Genomic DNA, 13,044 nt, shown 5'->3' with positions numbered 1-13,044 from the left:
AGTTCTAGTAATAACAACAGAACAGAGAACAACAGGCTGAACAGGACTTAATATGTTAATGCAACATATTAACAGCTCTTCTGATAATTATAGAATAAACAACAGAACATAAGTTTACCAAATTCACAGTCTCTCTCCAAATCACTAAATCCACTGAATTCGTCGTCCTCGGTGCCTCGATGTAAACGAGGCGCTGTAGCGCTGCTTCCTCTTCTGTGTCGCTGTCGTCAGACTCAGCATCAGTTCCTGTTAGAATTATTTCAGCCTTTCTGAATCCTGACAGGATGGTTTCGGTGTCATTGAAGTTCAGGCTTTGTCGATTCATCCAGGGACTTCCAGGAAAGTTACATGGCACACCCATCCCACTTGCTCACTCCAAACTTTCCTTCTGCTGCTGGATTACCATTTTCGGCTGCAGATTTTATTATTCACAGCGAGGAGACATGCGCAGTAGAGTGAAGTGACAGTGGTACAGGAGGAACAGGAGGTTTTATTTTCTTGGTTAGATAACAATCTGTCATAAACTTGATGTACAGTATTGTCTCTGTGTCATATTGAGTTTAAAAGGTTCAGTTTACTTAAAAATGTTTAACAAATGTAACTTAGCACAAGGCTTCATTCTGTTTCCTCAACTTTGTAATACATGACTGTGGGATATTACCTGTTTGTGTTTAGACTCTTCAGAGTGTACTGTGTCTTTCCTCTTGTTTAAATCTGTTTTCTTTCTATGTCTTTGTTTATTACGGCCCATGTCCCACGATCTGAATGTGGAGTGTGTGTTTCCTGTTGTTTAAATGTGTTTTGGTGATATTTCCTTTTATATTACTCCCCATGTCCCAGGTTATGAGGGTGGAGTGTGTATTTCCTCTGGTTGAAATGTGTTTTGGTGATATTTTCTTGTTTATTACGCCGTGTGTCCCAGGATCTGAGTGTGGAGTGTGTGTTTTCTGTTGTTGAAATGTGTTTTGGTGATATTTTCTTGTTTATTACGCCCCGTGTCCCAGGATCTGAGTGTGGAGTGTGGCATCTGTTACTCGTTCCGTCTGGACTCTGGGATCCCGGATCAGGTCTGTAACGACCCTCGCTGCGGTCAGCCCTTCCACCAGGACTGTCTCTACCAGGTACTTTTCAATATTTTACTACAACTGCTACTACTACAGCTACTGCTACTGTTATTAAAAACGAGTAACTACCCTCACAGGGGTCCTCCCTAACCATGTTCTAATGCTTTAATCATTATCTCTTTTATATTTTTATTCATAAGTGAATGTTTGATTCATCTTCATTATAGGTTAAAATGAACAAATGAAAAATAATGATGCATGCTTGTTATAGACCAATAATTATACACTTAATTAGGGCTGGGTATTATTAAGAAGTTGTCGATACGATACATATCTTGATACAGTGAGCTTTCGATTCAATACGATATATTTAAAATCAATTCGATACAGTTCAATAAAAATAAAGGCTAAATCGTGACTGTGATACTAAAGTCTTTGTTAAACCACTTTTTGTGCAAAGTTCATATGAAACACAAACATTTTAATCATCAGAACACTGAAAATGTCACATGTGTGGCATAAAAGTTTCCTTCGTCTAAACAAGCAACAAAACTGTAGCACTGTAACAAAATAATTTAGTAAAATATTTTTTAAAAGTACTCTTGGCGATATATCGATACAGCAGCCCACGATATTGATACTGTATCATCACATTCAGCGATACAATATATTGATATTTCAATATTTTTGCACACTCCTACACTTAATTTACTTAATGTTTCCTTTTCCTTTAGTCTACAGGTTAACAGGACAGTACATTGTTTTATGATTTAGAAACCCTAAAATATGTCTAACAGAAGAAAACATTTAAACTTTCAAATCATTTTATTCTAATTGTACAAAAGTGCAAATCCAACATTCACTCATTTTACAGCTCAAACATACACTCAAAACATCTGGTTTGGAAGATCATTTGTTTCATTAGATTTTGAATTTTAAATCCTGTTGAATTTCTCACTTTGAATTTTTTAACTCTGAAAAAACAAGTTTCAATTATTTTATTTTGATTGGCAGTTGATGAAATTTGGAGTTTACATTTTCAAAGTGTTTAAGATTCAATTAAAAAAAGAAACCTTTTAAATATTCAGCACAAATATTTTCAAGCCCTCAAATTCAAAAGTCAAAATTTAGAGAGTAAAATTTGCAGTGAAAAAAACTGCAGCAAAGATCTGAGATGCTAAGGTAGAAACGGTGATCTGAACTAATTTTGTAACAAACAGGAAATGGTGCAATGAAGCGATCTGATTGGTCGGAGTCGGCCTCATCAAAACCTCGTCTATTTGATTTGTTAAGTGTAAACTCCGCCCACAGATGAGAACGACCAATAGGAAACAGCAACTAAAATTCAGAATAACAATAATTCAAACATCTTTTTTCAGTTATTTATTTATTTTTTTTAAGTTAAAAGTAAAAAAGTGAGAAATTCAACAGCATTTAAAATTAAAAATCTAATGGAACAAATTATCTCCCATAATCTGGATTTAAAAGGTACACTCTAACTTTTCTGCCAATTGCTTGTCTCCATGGAGATGTTGTTGCTTAAGGAGCTGGTGACACTAGACCAAGTTACAGGTCAGATCAGTGGAGTGGCGACCCCGCTCACAGTAAAAATGCATGTATCCTTACGCAATAAAACCATCTGCAATTGTATAAACGCAATCAAGGTCAGTCTGTTTAATGCCGCGCTGTGGAACATTCCAGGTAAAATAATTGACAAGCAGGTGGCAGACATCAAACCAAAAAAGTTACACAGTTCATCTTTAACACAGTGTCACAGAAATGTTGATGTATTTATTATGTTGCAAATACTGTTTCATTCTCTTCTTCTTCATACTTGACTTTCAAATGAAATTACAAGAAATGTGAGTTCAGCATCGCAATTTCTCCATCTTAAATTCAAAGCTAACATTATATAAAGAGAAAAAAGGCGTCAGATGCACAGATGTGTTCAAGTGTCTCTCGTGTCTTGATCTTTGCTTTGTGTTTTCAGTGGCTGCGCGCGCTGCCCTCCACACGTCAGAGCTTCAACGTTATTTTTGGAGAATGTCCTTACTGCAGCAAGGTAAGTTCATCTCTGCATTTAGAATTCACATTAAAGGTCCAATATGACACAGAACTGACTCTTGTGAACTTTTCACCATGTTCTAATGTTGTTACCTCCTCAAAAACACACCTGGACTTGTGTTTTGTTTCATTCATTTCAGTTTATTATTAGTCTGTCTGCATCTCCAAAGCTCAAAATGCTCTGTTCGTTCTTGGTGAATGGTGAAAGTGAACAGCTCCTTTTACCTTTAGTTCAATAGAGATGAACAGTTCCAGATCTGATATTATCTAAATGATTTTAGGCAGCATCTCCGTTCTCTTTCCTTGATTCCTCTCCTCGATCCTTCATTTTCAGCTGTCAATCAGATGTGCCATGTTACACAATTAAACAGGGTCATTTTGGTCAGAAACGGCACTTGAGGAAAGACCTCCCTTCTCCTCTCTCCTCTCTCCTCCTTGTGGGCAGGACTTTCCTTACCCATTTCCTACAGAATCAAGGAGAGGAATCAAAAAGAAGGAAGCGAAGAAAGAGAAATGAGACACGGCCCTAGTGACAGTGTATGGAGTTTAAAAACACAGTGGAGCACTTCACGTATTACCAGTTTGAGAAGAACTCTAAATGTGCAGGGTTTGTGTTTTAAACGCATGTGTATGAATTAGGGATGGGCATGATTAGTCGATTAATCGATAATTGATCATTAAGAATTTCGTCGATTACGTTAATTTTTAATCGACAAACTGAATGTAGGTTGCTGTGCGTAGCGTAAGGTGACCAAACGTCCGTTTTTTCCCCCAGACATGTCCGTTTTCAAAGTCCTGTCCTGGCCGTTTTTTTTAAAAATAAAGTGATGGAAATGTTTGTGTTTTCATTTCCTTTCATTGAGCCATTAAACTGAGTGTCTCTCGTAGTGTCTGTGACTCAGAAGGAGCAGACAGACACAAACAGTCGCTCAGTCTGCAACAGGCCGAAACGCAAATGTACATGTAAAGATGAGTTGTACAAGAAATTCCCCGCTTTCTGTCCCAGTCGAGACATGTGAGAGTGGGGGCACAGTGTACAAAGCAGCACATATGTTCCAGTGTCCAGTGTAGGTGTCAGGGACCTCAAAGCACCAGGACACCGAAAAACATGAAAAAGTTTTACCAGGTGAGAGTCGCTCAATGTCGATGACGAGGCCCCGCCCCCCTCCCCCCGTACGCTGTCCTGGTTTTGACAAACACAAATCTGGTCACACTAACCTGTATTCACCTGAGTCATGTCTTTTAATCCAACAGAAGTTGAACCACATCAGCGACACAAGAGCTGTTTTTTTCTTCGCTTAGTTTATACAAATGAGCCATGTGGTTTTAAGTTTTGTTTCTGTGAGACTTGCACAAATCTGCATTAAACACATTCTAATGTCAAACGGATTGATGTGGCTCTAGAGTCGTTACGGTTTATTTGTCATAAAGTTGAATTTATTTCTGCAGATTAGTAGTGCAGATAGTAATAATAATGATGATCATTTTAATAGAAAAGCGTTAATGATTAATCGATAATCGATCGTTAATTCTCTTGACGATTGATTAAGAAAATTTAATTAAATGCCCATCCTTAGTGTGAATGAAACAAAACATAACTCCAGGTATTTTTGATGAGGAAACATTACAGCACAGATCAGAAAAGTGATCTTTTAAGCCCTTTAAGCTAAAAAAAAAAAGAGTCTAATTCATAAAAAAAAAGATGAGAGCATCGTAGACAATAAGAGGTCAGTCCTGAATGAAAGTCACACACGTCTTATTTATGTTAGTTTATGTGAAGTGTCCTTGGTGTGATCATAAGTGGTGATGGTTTCAGACATTTAAGAGTCTACAGTTTTATAGAGCCGTCAGGTACTTGTCACCGTTACCTTCACAAGCCGGCGGCACAAAGATGAACTCACGATTCCTTTAATATCCAGTGAGGTAACTACTACTTAACTGAATACATAAAATACAAGTTGTCCATTGTATCTTCTCTTCAGTAAATCCTTTTAATGCAGCAAAAATGAACACTGAGTATCGACAGATTCTATTATGTTGTCTAAGAAAACTGGTGTTTAGCTTCAAAAGCAGAGTAACCTTCCAATCATGGCTATAAAGTGATATTATTGCACTTGTGTGGTTCATTTTACTCATGTTTTTTGTAACACTTAAACCTCAACCAACAAAACAGTGGGCTCCTTTCACACATTTCTGAAGGATTGCAGTAACACAAAGGCTGTAGGCTGGTATATTCAGAACCTCTCTGTATGTTTGACACCAGGACTCTCCAACCTTTCACTCGGGAGTTTCCAGTAGCTCTCCTCTCCTTTCCAAGTAGCTCGGAATTACACGTATTGTGCTGAATAAGTAAAATTTGATTAATTACTGTATTTTCCAGGCTATTAGACGTGCTCTTAAGCTTCCAACCCCATCAAAAAATGACCGCGCCCCACAATCCAGAGCGCCCTATACACGAATCCACTCGGGTGTCCCAGCACGACTTCAGTAAACTACAAAGCTGCACCACCCACAGAACACACAAACACACACGGAGCAGACAGCGACCACACAGTGAAACACACCCACAGACACACTCATCACTCCACACCGACGAGGAACGGAGGAACGAACTGAAAAAGCGAGTGCAATGTGCCACTTCTAGACACAAGTGAACAACTGAGTCACTGTGAACACACCGACAATCCGTTGGTCCCAGACAGCACCCTCCCTACACGCCACAACTGAACAAAGCCCAGAGTCACCGTGAACGAACGAACAAACAAAACCACTCACCCATCACACTGTTGGGTTTCATTTAAAGTCCAGTGCAGATTATTTGTGAAAAAAGTTCGAAAAATAGACCATTTAATGACAGTGCGTCTTATAATCCAGAGCGACTAATAACCTGGAAAATACAGTAAATGCCCATTACATTACATGTTTTGATTCCTAAATTTGTACACTAATAAATGGATAATGGTTTATCTTTTATAGACATCAAACTGTACCTTATGTAGGGCTTGTCATGGCTCTTATATTTACTCAATTTCTAGTAGCTCTGGTATTTTTGTTTTGTACTTGTAGCTCACCGGAGAAAAGATTTGGAGAGCCCTGTTTTACACAGAGTGATGTCAGTCTGGTCCTCATGTCCTGCACCGCACCGCGAGCCAGGCTCAAGCACGGCCGTCCAATCAGATTTGTTCATTTCAGTGACATATGTGAAACATTTCTCAGATGAACAGAGTTTAGTGCTGTCAGTACCTGTCCATCACACCCGTCTGCACTCTGGGAGATTCAGCAGTGACCAGACTCACATACAGTGTTAGAGAAGAGTGTGTAAAGAAGTGTTCTGTTGTCAACTAAACAGATTCTTGTTCGACTAATCAATGCATAGGACATGTTTCACTTTCAAGAACTCTATTTCACAGGAGTTAGTTGTTTTTTTTAATTATGTACACCAGAAAATACTAATACGTTGCATTTGTATGTAAAACAGGAGATAATTTTACCACTGACTCTTAAAACTCTAACTTACTCCATATAAATCCTTATGATCACAACACTAAATGTTTTGACTAAACTAAACTGAAGAAAATATAATCAGATTGTTATTAATTGAGGTAATTCCAAAAGAGGTCTGGATTTAATTAGTGAAAAAAGAAGCTGTTTTTTGTTTGTTTTTTGTTTTATTGTTAAGAGATGTTTTTTTTAGTTTTCAATTTTGTGTTTAAATTAATACTGGGGGAAAAAAACGGGTAATGCCCATTTCCCGTTTCCGTGACTTAAACTGCGCTGCCGGACTGAACCAGGACTGAACCAGGAGTAAAACAAGAATAAACCAGGACGAAACTGACCTCAGTCCTGGTCTGGTCCCATTCCCAGTCTACGCGGGCACACCACCGGGCCCGTTCCGACATGCCTGGTTCAGTCCTGGTTCAGTCCTGGTTCAGTCCTGGTTCAGTCCTGGTTCAGTCCTGGTTTAGACCTGTTTTAGTCCTGTTTTTGTCCTGGTTTAGTCCTGTTTTTGTCCTGGTTCAGTCCTGTTTTTGTCCTGGTTCAGTCCTGTTTTTGTCCTGGTTCAGTCCTGTTTTAGTCCAGGTTTAGACCTGTTTTAGTCCTGGTTCAGTCCTGGTTTAGTCCTGGTTTAGTCCTGGTTCAGTCCTGGTTCAGTTCGTCCATTATCCATTTTTTTTTCCATTTTTCATGAACACACAAAATCGAAAACTGAAAAAAATGAATCATTATCTGTTTTTTCATTTTGATTTTAGAGACAAATAATGAAGAAAATAGTTTTTTTTTTTTCATTTTCTTATTTTTGGTTTTATATTGAAAAACGAATGAATGAATGATACATGGATTATAGTCAGGTACAGTACTGGGTGCAGTGCAGTGTGACACATCTTTATGACACATCAGTGTATTTTTTATGCATCATTGTTGAAAATGTCACAGTCTAAAGAGACAGAGGAGGACACTGGTAAACTTCTTGTAAAAACAGAGTGTGGAGAAAAAAGACACGACTGGAACTCTAGTGGAACAAAAACAGATTCAGTTAAATGTTCTAGAAATATTAAACTGAACTATGAAACTTTTCTGGTGCAGGATCCATCACTATTTCCATGGAGAGTTTCTTATTTGCTTGGAATGTTCCACAATATGGCATTAAACTTTTCCATCTCCATGGCAACAGACATAGACATAGACATCCCCTTAGACTTTACAAAAAAATAGGGGAAGAGGCAGTGTACTGCATGGAAATGCAAGGCCTGTGATGTGGCACTATGCCTGGTGCCTGATAGGAACTGCTTCCATGATTGGCAATAGTGAAGGACTTGGACGAGTGCACTTTTTTTTGTTTTGAGGGCAAAAATGACATTTTTAGAATACCTACAAACTTCATATTTTGCACTTTTGTAGCTAAGACCCTAAACTAAGTATTTATTATGTCTAAAAAGTTGTTTATACATGTTTGCTGTGTGTTTTGAATAAAGAAGTGTGAATATTATTTTCCGTTTTTTTTTTTTCCTTTGTATTTCTAGTGCTATAGCTTTTATTACAGCCATATGACACAACTACAGCACTCAGATTGTGAAAGAACAGGTTGTACTGAAAAAAAGGATGTATAGCACTTCATTAGGGGATAAAAGGGGGAGTTTTAATAGCAAAATTAGGAAAAAAATCCAGGCGAGGACAAATGTACCAAAAATGCCCTTAGGTCTGGAAGGGTTAAAAGTTTGAATCTACATGGCATACTGTGGAACATTCCAGGTAAAGCAATATTATCTCCATGGAGACAGAACTTCTACCAGAAATGCTACATAGTGTTTCTTTAATCATAAAAGTATACAAAGTTTATAAAAATTCAGCAGCACATTTAAATGCTGATAAAATGTCTTCTTTTTCAGCCCATCACAGTCAAAATGGCAGCACAGAAGTGAATTTAAAAATGAAAAAAAGCAAAACGGTTAAAGCAAAAACACAAAACCTCCACGACCAGAGTCCAGCCCCGAGCCACCAGAGTCCAGCCCCGAGCCACCAGAGTCCAGCCCCGAGCCACCAGAGTCCAGCCCCGAGCCACCAGAGTCCAGCCCGCAGCCAGCAGAGTCCAGCCCGCAGCCAGCAGAGTCCAGCCCGCAGCCAGCAGAGTCCAGCCCGCAGCCAGCAGAGCGCCCCCGTCTGGTCAGAGCACGTGGGAACAGTTCTGGGTGGAGGACTCGTTCCTAGAAACTCCATGTAGCGTCTGAAATGTTCCATTTGTTCTCTTCGTGAGTGTTCGTCGCTGTAAAAGATGTGGTTGATGGCGTTTTGAGCCGCTGTGTCTCGCCGCCATGTTGGACGTCTGTCTGGAGTCCTCAGTTTCTGTTGAAAAGTGTGTGTGAATGTTCTTTCAGATAAAAATGTTTTTGCTGATAATAACACAAGTTAAAGATACTTCTCTGGGGTATTAACTGTAGCACGTCACCGTGTTACCTTGTATTGTTTTAAAAATGTTATATTCATCGAAAACAACGTATTAACATGTATCATTTTCACTTGAATTTTGGATGCTCTGAGTCACTCCCCCTTCAGAGCACAATCAACGTGTATCCTTCTAATAAAACCACACAACTTGACAAACATGAAGCGATGTGCAGTATTGTTTTGTATCATGTTTTTTGTGTATTTTTGGATAATTGTCGCGTGGGACCATGGGGGACAGAGACTTGTGGGCGGAGACTTGTACTGAACCTTACAGTTAAGCGTAAGGAGGTTTAGAATAGAGCCCAGGAGAGCTCACTAGATCAGGTGGGACCAAGTTGTTCTGTAAGTCTCAAGTAAGTTTCAAGTCTTTGACCTCAAGTTCAAGTCAAGTCTCGAGTCACTGGCCCATAAGTCCAGGTCAAGTCCAAGTCGTCTGCTTTGAGCTTCAAGTCATTTCAAGTTAAACCAAAGTACCAAATATAGCTTACATTTTAGCAATTTATATGAATTTTAAGATCAATTGTACTTAAAAAGTCATGGTATATTTATATATGAGTATTTATAGAGGATATAAGAGTTGTAGAAAATAATTTAGTTATTTTTTTTTTTTTATGTTTTGACAAGATCTTAGAGTGAATCATTACGGTCAGAAGAGAAAGAATTCACTTTTACAATTCACTGTAAAAGTGCTTCTCAAGTCAGAGGCCTCGAGTCCGAGTCCAGTCTTAATATATTTTTTAGTATTTGAGACTTGACTTGATAAAATAGTGACTCAAGTCTAACTCAAGTCCAAGTCACAACTTGCAGGTCCCACCTCTGCACTAGACGTCTCAAACATGCATGGATGACTCTCAAACCTCTTGAGGTATGTTTTGAAGGTAGATTTTTGCATAATAGCCCTTCTTTAAAAGGTTTTTGGTCAAATTTGAGAGTTAAATATTGCCTTACTGTTAATAGAATGTGTAGCTCCCCTGTCTGTGGTCATAATGTACTGGCTCATACACACTGTATGTGTCAGGTTTGTGTGTCCTGGTTTCATCACCTGTGTGTTGAGGTCTCTGGCTCTGATTGGTGCTCTTCTTTGGTGACACGCAGCAATATGCCCTGGTCTCTGCTCCTCCTCTTCCTCCTCTTCTTCATCATCGTCATCTACAGGGTATGGTTTGGATTTGAGCCGCACTGATCGGGCCGGTAAAACTCGTCCTTCAGTCTAAAAGCAGAGACACCGGTCAGGACTCCAACCAAAGTCAATGTTTGCAAAAGAAGTGACGCGAAAGCCAGCAGAGGGCGCAGTGAAGGAAGTTCTCCAGACTATCCCAAACTTTGACTCTTATTTGAGTAATATATTGTACAGCGTAACAGTACTCTTACTTGAGTAAACGTTTTGGTTCATCTTCCCACTGTGAGTAAGTCTAAAGTGACAAAAGCGCTGCTCCTTCAGATATGATTTTGCCTAAATGTAGAGCTCTAATCTTTGTAAATTCTAGTAAATTTTGTGCATTCAGTGTTTTGTCTTTCAAATTAAATAAACTTCAAATTATAAATATCTTTTTACTCTTGCTTGAGTAATTTTCTGTGCCTTACTTTGTATACAAGGGTCTGGTCAAGTGGTAACGGAGGGAAACGGGCAGATTTTTGACATTCAAATGTCTCTTATTCAGAAACTAGAGGGACTATTGAAATAAGTAAAGTATCAGAATGTAGGAAAGAGTTACACTCCAACAGGGTCAAGTTAAACCTGTGATATGTCGGTAACAGAGGGAATGAAATATGCAGCACTTTTTGGGCAATAAATCCAAACAGTGATAACTCTTGGTTCTCACTTCCATATCCTTAACAAACTGGTTTGAATATTTGCTTCATATAGTTTTCTACCATATGGTACAAGATTAGGTTGAAAAACCTCTTACTTTTTGACTCATGAGATTTTTGATTAAGAAAGGTCATGGTAACGGAGGGAAAAGTAACGGAGGGAAAATTGTACAAGCAAGTAGAAGGTGCAGGATTTTACATAATTTGTCAACTTTTTTCTTCTGAAAACTTTATTACTACTTCAAAATGAAAGGAAACTTTCTATAAAATATGTCAGTCCTTCCAAGCTAATTTTTATCATTTTAAATAATAATTAAAAAAAAAAAAATCCTGTACCTTCATCAACAGTTCAAAGATAGAATAACACAAGATATGATGAAATACATCCATTTATTGACATGATGAACTTTTCCTTAAGAACCAGTATTTATATATATTTATATATATGAACTGCTTCTCAGCAGAGGTAAGAGCCATGATCAATACTAAAAATTTAGCTGAAAATTTCTCAACAAAATGTAGCTAACCACACCACAGAATGCTAAATGACACTCACAGAATATCACAAGGCGATAAAGAGCTGGGCAGAGATGACAGAGAAGCCCCCCCACCTCACACCTGCACATGCTTTACATGGCTACGAGATAGAGACTAGTAAATTCCCAATGCTCGTCATGTCCATTCAAACACTGTCAAGGTAATATAATGAATCAAAACAACAAACTGCAAACTTGAAACATAAATTTATTCATGATATTAAACTATACTCGCCATTCATTTCAAAGACTTCACTCATATGTTTTTTAATATCTGAGTTTATTCTCAAAATATTGTACATTTTTACAGATAATGCTAAAAAAGAGACCACCTTAACCTAATACAATAACCATAATTATGAAAACAATACACTATGTATGGAATAACTCAGGGAGAATGCAGTAGAAAATGTTTACTATATGAACTGTTTTCAAAAGGTAACGGAGGGAAAAAATAGGATAATAAAAAAATATGTAGAAACAGAATTCATTCGATTGCTGCAGGAGATGCTTAGCAGTATCAATATCCTTGCTTTTAGAAAGTTTCATGATGAAATCTAAAGTTTAACACATGTAAAACTTGAAAAACATATTTTTTTCAGTAACGGAGGGAAAAGTAACAGAGGGAAAAGTAACGGAGGGAAAATTAAAATTTTTTTAGACTTGTAAAACACAGGTTTTACCAGATACTAACACCTAATAGTTTTAATTTTCATAAGTTTACCTAGAGATGTAGATTAGTCAGAGATGAAGCTTGAACGTTACCTGAAGAGGATTTGCAGGTCTTTGAAATTTGGGAAATCATTTTTGTTCAAGGCCTAAAAATTGTCCATGTGACATGGTCTGTTTAAAACATATGTAACTTTAGAACCAAAAATGGTAAAGAAAAAAAGATAAACAGTTTCATAAACTAGAGTACATATGTATCTGTTCAATACAGTTTTATATCAGATGCATTAACTTGAATTTTTGGCCTTGCTGTTTACTTCTGCTTGACCGTGACCAGTTATTACTTAAGTAGTTATTTAAAGAAAGAATTACTTGAGTATTATTTTATGCTACTCTGTCCAGCTCTCAGTATGGACTTTAAAAACACAGAGGAGCCTTAACTGTGTGATCCTAGAGCTTATGAGCAAAACTATAAATATTTGACCTTTTGTGGTTTGGAGACGGGGGGTCCCCATATATATTTGGGGTCAATCTGTTTGGCCTTCCTCCTCTGCTCCTCTTCCTCCTGTTCTTCATCCACCTCCATGGCCTCAGCTCTGGACTGTAGAGAAAAAACACAAGTTTAGTGTTGCAACAAAAAGCACAAGGACAGAAGCATTAAAATAAGAATAAAAGCTCAAAAATATTCAGAATAAATAAGGAAACAAGTACATACATATCTTTAGAAAAACAAAAAACAAATTATAATCATTAATGTTTAAATATTAATTTTCTATGTGACTATGTAATCTTTATAGCCATCATTTTATTTTAGAATATTTTGTGTCAAAATCGTTTTTTTGCCTCCTCTTATCAAAGAAGGTCTGCTTACAGATGGATGCAGTTGTATGTAATGTGCGTCCAGTGTTGGGAAGGTTATTTTTAAAATATATTCCCCTACAGATTACATATTACAT

General features: G+C 37.6%; 2 protein-coding genes across 3 annotated transcripts in view; one reads left to right on the top strand and one right to left on the bottom strand.

The window, feature by feature from the left end:
• Positions 1–9,233, top strand: part of fancl (FA complementation group L) — a 78,438-nt gene extending 69,205 nt beyond the window's left edge. The window contains exons 12-14 of the mRNA XM_020918513.2: positions 1,005–1,121; positions 3,055–3,126; positions 8,516–9,233. Coding sequence (XP_020774172.1) covers positions 1,005–1,121; positions 3,055–3,126; positions 8,516–8,548 — 222 coding nt within the window. The 3' untranslated portion in view covers positions 8,549–9,233. The remainder of the gene's footprint in view (positions 1–1,004; positions 1,122–3,054; positions 3,127–8,515) is intronic.
• LOC110154514 (VRK serine/threonine kinase 2) overlaps positions 8,526–13,044 on the bottom strand; it is a 41,480-nt gene continuing 36,961 nt past the window's right edge. Inside the window, exons 13-15 of one of the 2 annotated variants that reach the window (XM_055162998.1) lie at positions 12,573–12,689; positions 10,114–10,281; positions 8,526–8,972 (exon numbers count right to left, since the gene is read on the bottom strand). In XM_055162998.1, the coding sequence (XP_055018973.1) occupies positions 8,526–8,972; positions 10,114–10,281; positions 12,573–12,689 (732 nt within the window). The remainder of the gene's footprint in view (positions 8,973–10,113; positions 10,282–12,572; positions 12,690–13,044) is intronic. The other variant, XM_055163000.1, reaches the window with a different exon arrangement.

The sequence above is a fragment of the Boleophthalmus pectinirostris genome, unplaced genomic scaffold (assembly GCF_026225935.1).
Source record: "Boleophthalmus pectinirostris isolate CB_2022bp ecotype Guang Dong unplaced genomic scaffold, ASM2622593v1 HiC_scaffold_5, whole genome shotgun sequence".
Classification (NCBI taxonomy): domain Eukaryota; kingdom Metazoa; phylum Chordata; class Actinopteri; order Gobiiformes; family Gobiidae; genus Boleophthalmus; species Boleophthalmus pectinirostris.
Note: the sequence above shows the minus strand (reverse complement) of the source record. Positions and strands in the feature narration are given on the sequence as shown.